General features: G+C 40.5%; 1 protein-coding gene across 3 annotated transcripts; it reads right to left on the reverse strand.

Annotated features, from left to right (window-relative positions):
- Nucleotides 1-4,685: 4,685 nt before the first annotated feature.
- LOC137102839 (single-minded homolog 1-like) lies at nt 4,686-15,417 on the reverse strand. 3 transcript variants are annotated; one of them, XM_067482745.1, is made up of 12 exons: nt 15,268-15,417; nt 13,997-14,411; nt 12,580-12,662; nt 12,364-12,453; nt 12,154-12,262; nt 11,614-11,699; nt 11,142-11,341; nt 10,867-10,973; nt 10,536-10,683; nt 7,595-7,751; nt 7,087-7,474; nt 4,686-6,610 (listed from the first exon to the last, which is right to left on the reverse strand). In XM_067482745.1, exons 2-12 carry the CDS (start codon nt 14,169-14,171, stop codon nt 5,877-5,879), a joined length of 2,277 nt encoding a protein of 758 aa, XP_067338846.1. In that variant the 5' UTR covers nt 14,172-14,411; nt 15,268-15,417; the 3' UTR covers nt 4,686-5,876. The 3 variants fall into 3 exon arrangements, with proteins under 3 accessions (XP_067338846.1, XP_067338845.1, XP_067338847.1); XM_067482744.1 differs by having other exon boundaries at nt 15,190-15,417; XM_067482746.1 differs by having other exon boundaries at nt 4,688-6,610; nt 7,087-7,471; nt 15,190-15,417.
- Between the last annotated feature and the right edge of the window lie 864 nt (nt 15,418-16,281).

Here is a 16,281-nt window from a genome sequence, read left to right on the forward strand (position 1 = left end):
AGAAATCCATCTGGTGTTCAGCTCTTTTTTGAGGAGTGTATAATGTGGCTATCAGGGACTATAGTGGTACAGTGTCAGCACCGGCCCCTCCTGCTGCTCTGCTACACTACTGCTTCTGCTGCTGCTGCTGCAGGGGAATCTCCTCATTGGTATGCAGGCAGTGACTTGGAGCTGTGGAGCACCGGCACCCTCTCTCTGGGGACTCTCTCCTCGCTTTTTCCCCTCTCCTTCTTTCTCCTTGTCTTCTGCTCCCTCTGCCTCTTGCCACCCTCATGCAGCTGTCACAGTATCTGCTCTGTAGGAGTGCTAGAGGGATCGCAGGAGTAGAAGGGTCCGGCTGATGTGTTGCTTTAGAAACAGAAGATTTCCAAACACACCAGCTGAAAAGGCTTCTTGTGAGAGGTGTTGAATCATTAAGATTTGTAGCGTGCATATCGTTTGGTTGTCAAAGCACAAAGCATCTCCAGAGGCCTTAACGTGCGTAAATATCACATTAAAGTAATGATATCTAAACAACAGAATAAGTCTTGTGAAATGAAAAATTATAGTGTCAGAATTCCCTCCGATCTAGTCTTGGCAGATTAATGTGCTGTTTACAATAAGACGGACTGAGATGCAAACAAACAAACACAACTCCTTGGCACGTGTACCAGAGTGTTTCACAGAGATCTTGGAATGGACAATGGCGGCTGAGAGCAGAGGGGGAGAGCAGGCACAGATCCTGTGCGGCTCCGTGGATTTGGCAGGAGTGAAAGCAGTGAGAAGAGAGCCGATGCCAGCCAGATTCAAGCTGTGGGCAAATCAAGCGTGAAATCAGGAACAAAGGGATTCACAGGATTGGAGGGCATTAGATTCACACTGTCTGAGCCTCAGTTGTGTGTGTGTGTGAGAGAGTGACAGGGACTCCGGATATTGTACTTGTAGTCTTTTTTAATAGCCTTATTGCTGAAAGATTAGCGAGTTTTAAATGAAGGAGGTTTTGTTATGGTTTTATGAAATTGATCATGCTTTTAGTATAACTTTTGAAACAGAGTTGAAAAAAAATTGATAAACTTTAATTGTTAATTTGTGGCATTTATTCAATGTGGCTTAGTGTTTACACATTTTTTTGTCGCTTTCACACAAAGGACAAACTAACAAACTAGAGGCTGCAGATTCAGTTACTCCAACTCTTTTGCGTAATTTAAAAACATTCAATTTAAAAATTCATCACTCACAGTTGTTGGCTTTATTTTTTAGGCAAAAGGACCCTTTACAGTTAGTGACCGCAATCAGTTTATTAAATCTGGCAACTTTTTGTATGTCAGTGATTATAAATTAGTTATCATATATGACATGTTTTAATTATTCTAAAATAATATGTTTGATGTTTGATGTTTGTGGTCATATCCTTCAGTGTTGTTATTTATTCAATAAATCCAAATGAAAGGTCACTAACAGGCGTAAAGGAAAAAAAACGAGAGAAAAAAAACATTGCTCTATAGATTGACTTTAAATGGATAAAATTAGCTATTTCTGTCCCTCACTTTAAACTTAATAACCCAGTGTTTCAAAGTGAAAACTTGCTTTTAGACGTATGGAAAAACCTCAAACTAAAATTTGGGACCAAACCCAGAATTCATCCCCTCCTGGGTAAGTCAGCCCAACCTTTACCCATTCTTCCTCTCAAGCTCAGTCAGATTTGATGGGATGTGTCTGTGAAGTGCCATCTTAAGGTCTCTCCATAAATGTTCTGTTGTGTTTAGGTTTGGCTTTGTTTATGCCAGACAGTTATTTAAATCTTTGGGAAACTGCAGGCGGGCTGCCATAAACCTTTTCCTCAAAGCAGCTTCTGTCCAGCCATAAAGGACGGATTGATAGAGTGTTGCTTTGTGGCAGGTTCTTCCATTTTGGCAGAGGACTTCTGAAGCTTTGTTAGAGTGGCTGTTGGTTCTCGGTTGCCCTTCTGACCAAGGCCCTTTTTGACCGGCTACTCAGTTCAGCCGTGCGCCCAATTCTACAGAGAGTCCCGGTGGTTCTACACTTTGTTGAGGCCACTGTGATTCAATTAACTTAATGCAGAGTGTGATATTTTGCATAAATGCACAACTTTCTGAATAGCCTCATGCTTTAATTAGAATTCTAATTGGCGAAATTAAAAGAGAAAGTCATCACATACCGTGACTAATAAAATTGCACTTTAATGTTCAATAGTGCATTAATGATTTCACACTGCTTATAATCACCGAAACTTTTCAAAGCAGGATTCCTGTCTCATCTACTGTGACAGAAAGACAAATCTTATTTCCTGTCTACTTTGCAGAATGACCCCAGTCTCCCAGCTCAGCCAATCAGATCAACCAGATGACCTCAATATCCTGATCCACCCAATCAGAACATCCAAATGTGTTCTGGTGCAGTGATGTTTGCTGTAGAGGTGTCACCTACTGCCATGGTTGACTGATTTTCCCAGGTCTTGAGTTATTTTGCTCTTAGAAGACTCATTTGCAGATGACCCAACCCCACAAGTCCACAGTTCTGTTACATATTTAGAAGCCCCATCACTCATTTAAATATTTGGAGGGAATGAGCAGAATTAAACAATTTTAAGATGTCAGTTCACACTCAGAGGTCATAAAGTACACATGAACAGAAAACATGTTGAAACATTTTCCTCTGCGCTGGTCTCAAGCTCTTTTCACAAGGATGACTCGTCACTAAGCGCCAGGTTGAATTATGGAGCCACTATTGGAGAAACACTTTAATAGATGTATGAATATGCAATTGTGCCACAATCCTGGGCCTGAAATCAATCAAGTAGACATTCAGAGGCTATTCTGAGCCTCACCACCTGCACCCTTGTATTCTGTGGTCATTTGTGAGGTTAGGATCCATTTCTCCTTCACTGCAGTTGTAAAACCCTCTGATCTCGCCCCTGTGGTTCCTAAGTTTACCTCCACATAGAGTCAACAGTATGACACAGCCAGCATCTTTATGTCCTCTAACTGCTAATGCCTTATGGTGTAAACAGAGCTCCCTTATGCTTTTTATTTGAAGTAGCATAGTAGTCAAATTGACTGCAAATGATTTCATTTTCCAGCACTGTTGTTCATTATGAGGCTTCCTTAGAGTAAAGAAATAATTACCATAGCACATCTGTTCGTGCAGTGACATCATGCCACACTTTGTTCTATAACCGATTAATTTAATTTTGATGCCAATATCTGCTGTCCTCCAGGAAGCTGCTTTATACTTCTACTCCACTGCATTTCAGGTAGTAATATTTACTATCTATCCCACTTTGCAAATTTAGATTTTCAAGACACACATAGAGCTTTTTTCACAACCTGGCAACCAAATGTTCATCTCTATGATTTATGACTGATCTTTAAAACATTACCAATTTGTTACATATTAATAGAACCATAACTTAGCAAACCTTTACAAATGGTGCCTTAACATAATGGTAAAGTTGTGCTAATTTGGCATGAAGATGTATGACAAATGCACAGGTGATTTATTTCAAACAGCCCAACAGTATAAAGTAAGTTAACATAGCCCTTATTTGACCAGCTCCAGCATATGCATACACATTATTTATTTAGTAACAAAACAATAATATATAGTATAACTTTCTGAAATTATACTTTCTGGTTAATACGTATTTAGTTTTGTGTGATAACGCTAATGACTCAAATATATTTACTTAGTTGCTTTACCTCTAAAGTTATTTTTAGCTAAGGATTTTAGTGCTTTTATCACTGCTACTGTATTTGGTGAGTGTACTAGCTGTTTTCTCTGGATGTCCGTGAGAATCCCATACAGCTAACACTCTGAGGTTCCATAATAGCCTGTTTCTTTCAATAGGGCTGAGGTGGGGCAGAGAGGATTTTGGATGAAAAGGAAGAAGTAGGGTGAGTTGGGTGGGGAGGTGCATGCAAGTTTGCAAAGTCCGGGCAAAGGGCCCAGAGTTGGCTACGTTTATAGCCGACTCTACATGTGAAAGCCTTCAGGGCACATCAGGCAAAAGCCCTAGTGTCTAGAAAGGGGAAAAAATAGGCCTATTATTATTGGAGTGTCTCAGCAGTAAACACACACTCAGCCACACTCAGTCTTTTGCACACACACAGACACACACTCATCCTTCCAAAACCTGTGTGATGTTAACAGCGGAGCGGTGTAACAGTTCTACCTCCTGGAATGACGGCAGCAGTAACATCTGGCAGACTATCAGATGATCATGTCAGCAGTGACTGGTGGGAGCTCTGCATCCAGGCTCAGACTGTGTCCAGGTCCCGCTCAGCTCAGACAGGGAGGCAGGAGAGCAGGCCAGTTTTCCAGCTACTTGAGAATAACTTACATGCATTAAAATACATGGCAGAGACATTGCAGCTGAGCAGAGGTCAGAGTGGCTAAATGTGCAGGTAGAACTGCTCTACACAGCAGGAACGTGTTTCTGCAAGTGCATTAAAAATGTGACTTGGTACAGCAGTTTGTTATTGTACTAATAACAAAATTAGTCTCTTCATCATAAAGTCATATTGTTTTATCTGCTTCGTGGGATGTGTAGTATTTGTGTTTTTATGTATGTGTACTTTATATTTGGATATTTGTGTTTGCATGTAAAAAAGTTAAGGCAGCAGCGAACATAAATATGTGTGTGTGTGTGTTCATTCAAAGCTGCTTTCGCAGGCAACAGTTTGTCGTCAAAAATAAACACAAACAAAAGGTATTTGTTTACAACTGTATTCAGATTCAAGAGACTTCCTAACCAATTAATAAATAATTTTGCCCCTTTCTTGCCCAAACGTTCATCGTATAATGATATTTACGTCATAAATTAAATAAGAAACTAAAGGCATTTAACACATTTTGATGCATTTTCGATCAATCATTTTAACCCTTTAAGCTGTGATGACAAAACGAAAACAAATGGCTGTCTTTGAGAACAATTTCTTTCAGGTTTTAAAGCATACCCCTGGGAAAAGGTTAATTGAGGTAAAAACAGGAAAAATTGGATTCCCATATGTAAACAATATATTTTTTAGCAACTACCTTTTGTTGATACATACAATTTCTATATTTAGAGGGCACAGTGAGACTATAAATGAGTCTGTTCTCCAAGTGAGGACATTTCTGATATTATACACTTTTCCATATCAGAGACATGATTCTATTCTTCTTATTCCAATTCATTTTTCAAATTAAATGTTGGTGTGATCCAAACACCAAATGTGATTTAATGCCACCAGTAAAGATTCTACTTGGACAAAAAGAAAAGACACGTACAGATAACAGCCCACTGACAAATAAATACAAGGAAACATTGACATCAACAGTTGCACATCATGTGTCAAACATTATGCTCTGTGCAATTGAGTTTTAAGTTAAAGGGGGCAATGGAACAACACATTTTCTGACCGCCTTTGGAAATTGTGTCCAGGACAGATTAACTCACATGGCCAGTGATGCGTGAGATGTTTAAAACAGAAACGCTAGCTTGATGTTTAACCAGACTCCTGGGTTGCCTTTGCAGGCAGAGGAATTCAGTTATCTGCCATTAAAACAGCACTTTTTTCTTATGAGATGAAGTAAAAACCTCTGCGCGGATCTAGGTGGCACACCGAATGTTAATTCTTGAACACTACTTGTTTTGAGTCTTGAAAAATCGTCCTCTCATGGCCAAGAAAGGTAACCGTATGATACAAAGGTGTGACAAACACAAATAGTGCTGAATGAGCCACAGAGGCCGCTTCAACCCAGTGCAGGTACCTTTTATTAGTTTTACATTGTCTCGCCCTATGCGGCAAGCACCTGATCAGTGTTGCATGCTCATACAGCACCAAGTTACTGTAATGACCTCATTTCAAGAACAGGGCCTAATAGCACCTGATATGTCAGCTCCCATTGGTTATGATAACTGAGGTTGGCTTGTGTCCCTGCATCTGCTCAGCCTGCATTCTCACGTGAGATGCCACATCATATTGGACTCCACCATAGGCCAGGCCCGAGTAACTCCGCAGGTTCTCCGAGTCATATAGGTGCTCCAGGGAGTAGCCAGTCAAAGCATAGGCAGCTTGCTTGTCCAGTGGCTGCCGATCCTGGGCTGGATAAAGCAGCAGTCCCCCCTGGGGCTGTGATGGGTGCGGCGACAAATCTGCCTGCATGTAGTCTTTGTTGAGGGAGAGGCCTGATCTGGGGATCCCATCAGAGCTGGGGCTGCTGAGACGAGACAGTGAAGCAGGACTGGTTGTGTTTTCATCGTTGTCGTGGGGACCGAGCACTTTGACGTTATCTCGGTGGTGGAGGCGTTCAGAGCGGAGGTCGATGTTTGGGGCTCCAGGACCACGACACACCACGCTGGGCATGTTGAGCTGGGAGTGGTGGGGTAGTGAGGATGTGAAGCATGGGCTGTGAGCCTTCGTGAGGCCTGAGACGTCCTTGTGTTGCTGCAGACGGCTCTCCTCTTCTTTTATCATCTGTTGCGTGGCGCGGATCAAGGTCTCCATCTTGCTGGGCTCTCGTGGGCTTGCTCTGAAGTGTTCACCATGGTAACGATCACCCGAATCACTGGTGGACCCGCCTCCATCCGGTGAACTCACTACACTTTCTTCATCCCAGTGGCTCCGTCCTGAAAGGAGAGTTCAATGGCCACATTTAAGAACACTGGAATAAATGAATTACATTGTGTTAATGAGTAATTTGATTCCTTCTGGCCGTGTGTACGGTGTGTGAAATGCTTGAACATGATCTTTATCACACGTGTTTTGTATATATTTTAAATAACAGTAGCTAAAACCATTAGTTTGTTTGCGTGATGTCTACACTTCTACTTTAAATGCATGTACAACCAGTCTGTTTGACTGAATGTCTTGGCAGAACCAAAGTGGGGGTTGTTTCACTGTTTGAGGATGTGAAATGTGAAATAACTTGGCTTTCAGTTGCAGGCAATTTTTGAACAGATGGTAGCAATCGGCACACTGGCAAGAGACGGCGTAAACAACTTAGCATGTCACATAATAACATTTGGAAAACAGCTACCAGAAGAAGCTAGGCCAGAGCTATTTTCAGAGACAGATGGTCATGGTCTCAACCCTAACACCTCACCGTGAATGGCTCCATGGTAGGATGTGATTTCATAGCCCTCGCTGTTCTCCACTGAAGATTTCGGCAGCGAGAGCACAGAGCGTGTAGCATCCCACCAAACTTCTCTTCCCGACTGGGGGGTTCCCAGGAAGTAACGGCCGCTCTGGCATCGGACACGGTCACACGTGGTGGTGTGAGGATGTGTTTGGGCATGGGCAAGCTCATCTTCTGATAGGCCCAGGCTGTAGCACAAGGCGCCTGAGTCTGGATACAGTCGATAGGCACAAGATGCCTCTGCAGCCTCACCTGGGTCCAACAGCTGAGGAGATGCAGAGTCTGTCAGCGGGCTCCCTCCCCATTGGCTTTCTTGGTCTGACTCTGAACGCTCTGGGTTGAAAGCTGAAAACTGCTGGACCGAAGCAGGGAAACCACATTTCTGAGAGACTGTGATTTGAACCTCTTTCTAACAATTAAGATGGCACTGAGTCTCCTTTCTTGATTTAGCTCTGTAAAACACGCTATTTATTACCTGTGGGTAGGGTGACACTCTGGCTTTGGCCTTGGCCAGGGTCAAACGTGACTTGGTGCTCTTCCTGTCCTCTGCGTGACTGTCTGTGTAGGGGAAGGCTGGCTTGGTGGGGCTCATCTGGTCCAAGGACAGCTGCATTCCCTTATACTCAGTGTCCCTTTTGATGCAAACAGAATGAAAATAGTGAATGTGTTACCTACATTTATTCAGTTTGTGATTTGTTCAGTAGCAAAGACATACTAACGATAACAATGGATTGCAGCAAAATTTGTCAAAAAAATGTATGCCGCCATCAAAATAACAACTTGATCCCCTGACTTTTCTTCTCCTGCCATCAGCAAGGTAAATATTTATTTGGATCAATATTGTGTGTTATAACTAAATTCCTGTGAAATTTAAGATATCATCAGCTCAGCTAGCATGCTAACTTGGCAAGTGATGATAGAAAATATAGTGATGAGTTCTTATACATGTTTAAAAATGGGCATATTAGTATTGTCATTTTGACGATGGTAGTATGCTGATGTTAGCACCCAGTTGACCTTTACAGAGTTGCAAAAATGGTAAAGATCTTAGTTTTTAAACATTCATGTCTATCAGCTTAGATTTGGTTTAAAAGATTGTATGTATGCTCTGCCACACTCCACACAGCCCTTTTAAGTATTAGCCGCTATCAAACTGAAATAAATACTGCTGCAAAACATACAAATCAGGCAGAAATTGTTAAAAGTTTCTGATTGGTTAAAAGGGCGAGCCCTTAATTCAAAAACCTTTAGATGGGAATTTCTCAGCATCACTAGCGGTGCTGTCGTGTGAGTCTAGCACACATGAGAGTACTTTTCCCCAGTAATTACAATTTTGGAGATTATTTCTAAGAAAATATACGGAAAAAGTGTCATACTGTAGCGTTAGGATGGTTGTGTCTTGCTAAAGGACAGTCTGAACGTTGTTAAGCAAGGGCATAGTGTTAGTCGTTCACCTTTCCCATTTTTGCCAGTTAATTAAGAACTCCTCCAACCTTTAGGCTAGCACTCTTCCCACATAACCACCTTATTCCTTCTTAAACAGTTTTGATGTTAGTGTTGTACCAAGTGACATAATCAGCAATTAGTCTGCAGCAGACGTCTTGGCCAATATTGGCTATAGATAGCTGGACAGACTTATTTTCCAAACAGACTTTTTATGATATGAATGATGCAAGGACTATGAGAAGTGAAAACAGCATTTAAGATAAGTTCAAAAGATTAAGCCCTCCCACTTCTGAGAAAAATAACAGACACCCTGAAGAAAGTTAATCATTCTTTTCTGCTGTGCAACCTTTGGCAGAATACTGCCAGAAAGCAAAATGGGTAAATGTGCACCCACAGATGCATGTGCATGCACTCTCCCTCACCACTAGAACTGATCTGTATCTTATAAAAAGTCAATTTTTGTAGAGTGCACATGTTTTTTACTTGTGTATGCAGCATGGAGGCTGCACCATCTTTGACATTTTAACCCACTGTCCTGCGGTTGAACTCAATCCAAGTGTCACTGTTGAGGGAGTGAAAAGGCTCCTGTGTCAAGTGTTCAGCAAACATGAGCCTATTCTTAACTTATCACATCAACAGTATGTAATAGCAGCTGCCTGGCATTTTAAACCCTGTGGCCCATCCCTGACCCTGCACAGCCAGCCTCTTTAATATGACTCTAAATATGACCCATTCTTTATGTACAACACCTAAGGGGAAAGGCTGTGTTTGGATAGCGAGTACACAGTGTGAGTGTTATTTGCTCTTGCAGGTATAGTTGCGTTGTCTGGTTCTGCATCCTATCTGCCCTAGCTGACTTATGTCTGAGCCAGTAATGTTGGGCCTTTGTGCAAACTCAGCTGTGTTAGCCGAATTCCACCTCAGGGTCAATGTCAGAGCACCTCATGTCTGAAATACGCCACCAGCCAAGCTCTAAATATGATTTATTAATGAATTCTTCTTGGGTTAAAATGCTGTCGCACAAGATGATTAAATTGTTTTTTTGATGTAGTTGTTTTTCCCTTATTCCACTGTGTGTGTGTGTGTGTGTGTGTATGTGTGTGTGTGTGTGTGTGAGTGTATGTGTGTGTGAGAGAGACGGAGAGAGAGAGCTTTCACCACTTCTGTGTTAGACCTAATTATGCTTTTGGAAATTCACTGTCATTTTAATGTAGTTACTTTGTTTTCTCCTTACTGCATTGAAGAAATCAATACTTGGAGTACAGCCATATGCATGCATGCACATACAGCGGCTTACACAATCTCTCCGTCAAGCACACAGAAGGACACACACAAGTGCACACCCAGAAAAGTGACATGTGGATCAACCAAACCTAACGAGGAAAATCCAACATGTGCTACAGCTATGAGATAGCTATTGATTCCTAGTTCAGCGTTTGATTGATTTTGCTTTCCTTAGAGTGCAGATTGATGGTGACAGTAGAGGTTTTTTGATGGTGTTGAACCCTGATGTTTGTCTTGCCGTCTCTAAGGGCCTAAGTGTGCTTTGTGCTCTCATAACACACAAATGCCTGCAGCCCCAGTATTTGGTGGATTTGTACAGGGGGGCTACAGAGGGATAAAGCGAAGGATTTCTCCAAGAGTCAAAGACCTATCATATCACAGAGTGAGCTTCAAGCATGGATCACAAGGGTGTATGGTATGATTTTACTTAATCTAGTCAAATTTTTGTGCTTTTCCCTCAGCAAACACCATGAAAAATGCAGCTGCTTTTAGACCAGTGTAGCCCCATAATTTAAGGGATTTTAGTCCAAAATGCAAAAAGGTATATAACCTATTTTCACATTTACAAAAAGGCCTTTTAGCAAATGTCTTGAGAAAGATTTCATGGTATCAATTTGATTGGGAATAGAAAACAATAGCTTTCTTTAGAAATGTCTGATTTTTGGGATATCATTAGTAGGACTTACGTGAGGACGTAGTTGACACTGACAATACAGTGAGGTCTTGAGGATCGACTGTTGTGGACGATTGTGGCGTAACTCTGAACCCAGACCCATCCACCATGCTTAGCCAGGAAACGATAATACTTAGTGGTGACTTGGCCTTTTACCAGCACTGAAGGAGATCAAAGAAAGAGACAGAAGACAGAGATTAATCTATTTAACCACATGCGTTTTTGTGCGCATGTGTTGTGTGTGATTGTCTACACGTGGTGGCTGCAGCAGGTTGTCTGAGCAGTTTCTGTCTGACGATAAACAGGCTGTTGTAAAGGCATAATAGAGTAGGCTTGTAACTCACAGAGGTGGTGCGCACAGCGGAGGTGGAAGATGTCACAGCTGTGGACGTGATGGTACAGTGTTTTCTCTATCAGGTCCTGGGGCTCATAACCTGTCAAGTCTGCTACCCTGGAGAGGAATTAAGGTGCAATGTTAAAAATATGCTGAGTGATTCAGTGCTGTTTCTTGTTTCTCTGTAGATTTTGAGCAATTTTGTGGAGAACCCATGGGATCATAAATTAAGCACACCCCAGGAAATTGAAAATTATAACCACATTCTGTAAGAAAATCACTTACCTGGAGTCCAGGAAGATGAGCTTCATGTCCAGACTGGCTCTAAACATAAACATGTTGCTGTGCAGTTTAATCTCAGTGACAGCGCTGGGTGGCAGAGAGTGTCCCACCGCCACCAAACCCACATTTTGGTAGCAGCCCTCAAAAGGTGACATGTCCAAACTGTACTGACGGATCTTCAGGTAGCCGCTGCAGTGGATGACCTGCAATAAAGCAGACGGAAGAAATGTCTGCTGTAGTAAGAGACTGTAGTAAATAAGTTGGCAAAATGATCAGTGAAATGGAATATATGATTATTATTGAAATACAACATAATTCAAATTTGTTGAATACAGTGAAATTACAAGGATGCTACATTATTTTTTTCTGGCATGGAGAAAGCCCTGGGACATTAACAATTTTCAATAAGTCATTAATTACATTTTTTTGGACTTTTGTGAATTAACACAAACAAAGTTAATTAAACACTGCCCACCTTGTATCCACCACTCGTAAGGCCTGCGTTCCTTTTTGCCAGCACACATTTCATCCGCAAAAAGAAAGAGCGCTCCATTTCAAATTCTGAGAAAAAAATAAATTAAAAAAAAATATATATATATATATATATACATATATATTTGTGTATATATATTTATACACGCCTAAGTTACTGCTGTATCTGCATTCTGAAACGCATATTGAAATTCATATTATAAGCAGTGGCTTTTTTTTTTTCAAAAATGAATACATTGAAAAAATGCATCCTTTTTCCAACAAAATAAATCGATGCGTGAAAAAATAAATGAAGCAATTTGACGGTTTCAAAATCCGTTCTGAAACAATCTTTCCATAGGATGTTTGACGCACACGCACAGGTTCATGCATAAATATTCAATCTGTATAATAACGAAACATCCGCTCCATTGATTATACGCTTTGGTTCTAGAAGCATTAAGTTTGAATTAAATTGCAAATTGACGACATATATTTGCTATACCTGCGTATAGAAAGCTATAAAGAGGAAATGTAATTTTACCTTGGATGAAATGGGAGTGATAGGGCTGATGTGGCGTCAGGACTGCCGTCATCTCGTCGTGGTCCGCAGGATGGACATATTCATAAATACTGTTCCCAGTCAACTCTACCTGTTGAGAATAACTCAGGTAATTAACGTGTACTATTACCTCCAATATTAGATGGCCCTTCAAAGTATTCTAAATTAATACATGTGGTTGTACGTACGGACCTGAGACAGTCCTAAATGGACCGATGCTGTCTCTGAAATGTACATTATCTTCCCATCTGGAGCCACGACGAAGATGAATCCATCCAGCGTCTGCACATAAACAACAGGCCACTTTTACCTCTGATTTCCTTCTTCCTACTGCCGACCGTGTTTATTCTACTGCAGATCAAGAACTGTTGATTAAGCAAGTATCATTATAATAAAATATGAATCTACCTGCAGTAAATGAGATCCCAGTTCTCGTCCAATATTGTCCAAGGATCTTGTTCGACTCGCATGACCCCAAGCCTCACCCAGACCTGGAGAGTAAAAACAGGCGTTGGGCTACAGTGTATGTATCCTGTTTTTTTTTTTTAGTTTTATTTTATTTTAAATGTATTATTATTATTATTATTATTATTATTATTATTATTATTATTATTATTATTATTATTATTATTATTATTATTATTATTATTATTAAACATAGTTCCATTATATTTTTGAAACGGAATGAATTTCAATGAGCACCACAGGCAGTTGCGCTTTCACTCGAATCCGCAGATGCATATTTAAAATATAGGGAGGCAAAAATTTATTTTCAGTAGAATAATCACTTTAATCAGTATTATTAGAGTTTGGGTATTATCCGTAAATTTATGAACTATTCCCGGCTGTAAATAAAAACTCTCGGACGCGCAGGATGAATCCCTCCACCAGATGAGAGGATGTAGAAAAAAGGATGGCTTTCGGTTAAATGATACAAAATATCTTTTTTCCATCCTCGTATTCTTTCGTGTTACATGACGTACATTATTTGTGGATAGTGTTGCCTAAAGTCTGGGTTTATCAGATTTAATGGAAGATTATAACATTTTACTTTATAGAGAGAGGCGATGTAATATTGTACATGTGTGTGCCTCCTGCTTACATGGCTGTGGGTGATTAGAAGCCTTGCAAAGCCTTTTTTTATATAATTGGTACGTCTTGTTCTCAGTCACGCAGTCAAAAGAAGCCCGCAGAGACCTGTGTATAAAAGATGGAGGCAGATCGTCTCCTTTGGACACTCTGAATTAAAAACGAACATAATCCATTTGTAAAGACTCCCCGCAGATCAACACGAAGTCAATAAAATGTTCTCCTATAAAAGTTCTGTATGGATTTAGGTGCAGTGTAGTGGAAATTTAGATTAATTTAGATTTAAATTTAGATTAATTGTATTGTTAATTCGTTTTTTCCGTCGTTACAATATCGTTAGGGGCTAAAAAAATATTATAATAATTCGTTTTATTTTAATTTAAAAGTATTAAGCCTTAAGTGAAATGTATTTTTATTGTGGCATTGCATTATTATTAAAATACTGAGTGCTGGATTTTGTGAACTCTCCCACATATATTTTATATTATTTTATTCTTTTATGTTTTATTCTTATGATTGAATGTTTTCTGTTTGAAATATTACTTTGTCAAACTTTGTGTTTTTAAGCCCTGCAAGGACAAAAGAAGGTCACACATATTTTCTAAATAATAATAATAATAAAAAGTGAATACACTGATGCCACTGTGTCCTCACTAATCTGAGTTCCACAGCTGACAAGAATGTCAATAAACAGACCCAGCAGATTTGAAAGTGTGTAAGTGGGTTAATCGCTCACCCTGAGGGAAAACTATTCTCATCTTCAGGTAACTTGTTGTCAGTCTTATTATTGAGGCTTTGTCCAGCTGAGAGGTGATGGCCGACGGTAAAGGCAACATTTTGGCCAGTTCGTAAAATTCACTGTTCTCCTTTTCCCGTCTAGTCCTTGCAGCCGTTTTGGATTTCTCCTTCATTTCGGCGCCTTTTTATTGTATCCTTCCTTGTCTGAGACGGCGGTGATCATTCAAATCAGCAGTTTGACTGATTTCTCCCCACTTTTCCTCCTATTCATTGTAGTTTTTATTTTTTTTTAAAAAGGAGCTGGTGCATTAATATAATCTGCCGAATATCCCCCCGGTACTCCCAATGGACGCGCAATCAGGGCCACTTCACCTGGTTGATGTGATACCTCCACCCTGTCGTTCATCCATGACCTGCAAGACAGAGAGGAAAGACCACTGTTGACATATTCAGTATGAAAATCATCATTGCAGTTGAATCTGCAGAGGCCAGTGAGAGCGGACATGATGTAACTGTCAGCTGTGCTGAGGAGCTGTTTGCCTGATAGAGGCCTGCGCGTCAGATGGAGCTGACTCTTGAAAAACAGCGTGAGAGATTAATTCACCCATCAATCATCAATCAAATTTATCATCGAATTTATTAAATATGGTATAAGGCTACAACAGTGGCCGCAATACGAAAACAGTTAGTTCACATAATGTGCAGCAGAAATTTAGTGTAATATCGGGGCCACAGATAAATCCCGTGGATATAACTTGTGAAGATATATGTAGCGTGTTTGAGCTAATTGCCCCTTGATGCGTTTGTTCCTAACGCATCAATATTCATGCTAAGTTCCTATAGATATATAGGACGAGCTGAAGCTTTTGGTGAGAAAAATGTGTCTGTCTTATTTGAATTTGGACGCATTTAAAACTATTTAATTCTTACAACGAGATGAGATAAGTGTGCATACTGCCATTTCGGTTACTTCAGGAGCTGAACACACCACCGCTTCAGCAGCAACGGGAAACGATATTGGATCACACAATTCCTGAAACGTGGGCAACTCCATTGTTAAAAAAACAAAACAAAAAACCAAACAATAATCTCACCTCACTGACAGGATATTTTGTCACATTTTAAGAAAAATATAAGGTCCAGCACTAGCTAAGAAACCTGTTGACGCAGATATATTTGCAGTATTCCTACCCGCGCAGAGATACACTGTATTTTCCTACATCTGGGATCGATCCTGTGGCCTTGCGGGTAGCCCGCTGGGAATTTCACCTGTCCTGAACCGGGTTCACCAGTCGTCCCAGTTAAGTTTGGTCTCAGTTCCTCCTGGATTTCCACCTGGAAAGGCGAACGGGTCGTGCGCTGCATACACCTCTCCAAATTATAAGAAAGCGCAACGAGTATCATGCGTGCCGAACAAGCCTCCTCTCCTCAACTATCTCAATGTCCCTCTCTGGAGCAGCTAGGGGCCCGCCCACCGTGTGTCCAGATCGTTGTGATTGGATGGAGGCGTTGGAGGGCAGTTTTTGATTGGACACTTACCGTGGGCGTCAATTGGGTACAAACAAGGTATGCACGGCACTTTGTAAATCTGATTATGTTTTTGTCATTAGCTTGGAGATCACGGATCAGGTTGAAATAAATAAATAAATACATACATACTTATGAAAGATGAGTGCATGAAAATGTTTTGCACGTTATAGGATAAATACAGGTGGTCATTAAGAAAATATTGTGTAATAAAAAATTTATATATTTTTGTCATTCCCTTAAAATTATTAGACAACCAAGAAACAACTTTTTCAGTTTGTGCACATTTAATATAATAACAGCACTTTCTTCACGGATTATTATCCGAATTACAAATGATCTCACTGTCGCTTTCCTGACTGGAATTGCGCCTATTTCCTGGAAATGTCTTATTAAATCCAGTGAATAATCGTTATTGTGGAAAAAAACAAACCAACAAAAGCGTGGTGGATGGTTACTGACAGTTTAGTAATAAAAACACGGAACCAACAATTAAACGAAGGGAGTCAGTATTTTCACTTCGCTGTTGTTAACTGACTGGTAAATAAATAGGCCTTAAATCCCCCCCCCCCCCTTTTTTTTTTAAGAATCCATATACTGATTCGCCCTGATGCCAGTTTTCAGGAGGCCTATAGGGTCTCCCCAGTCATACTGTACACATTCGACCAGATCCACAGGATTCCGTACTTATTTGCCTCAGAAGTCACACTGTAACACATGGCTCTGTTTTCATTATTTAACTTTACACTGGAAACC

The sequence above is a fragment of the Channa argus genome, chromosome 17, assembly GCF_033026475.1.
Source record: "Channa argus isolate prfri chromosome 17, Channa argus male v1.0, whole genome shotgun sequence".
Classification (NCBI taxonomy): Eukaryota; Metazoa; Chordata; class Actinopteri; order Anabantiformes; family Channidae; genus Channa; species Channa argus.

Coding starts and splice junctions, on each gene's coding strand:
- LOC137102839 (XM_067482745.1), bottom strand. CDS start 14,171: ATGAAGGAGAAATCCAAAACGGCTGCAAGGACTAGACGGGAAAAGGAG. Junction 12,263..12,363: donor TCCATTTAGGACTGTCTCAG/GTCCGTACGTAC, acceptor TATTCTCAACAG/GTAGAGTTGACTGGGAACAG. Junction 11,342..11,613: donor TTACGAGTGGTGGATACAAG/GTGGGCAGTGTT, acceptor GCTTTATTGCAG/GTCATCCACTGCAGCGGCTA.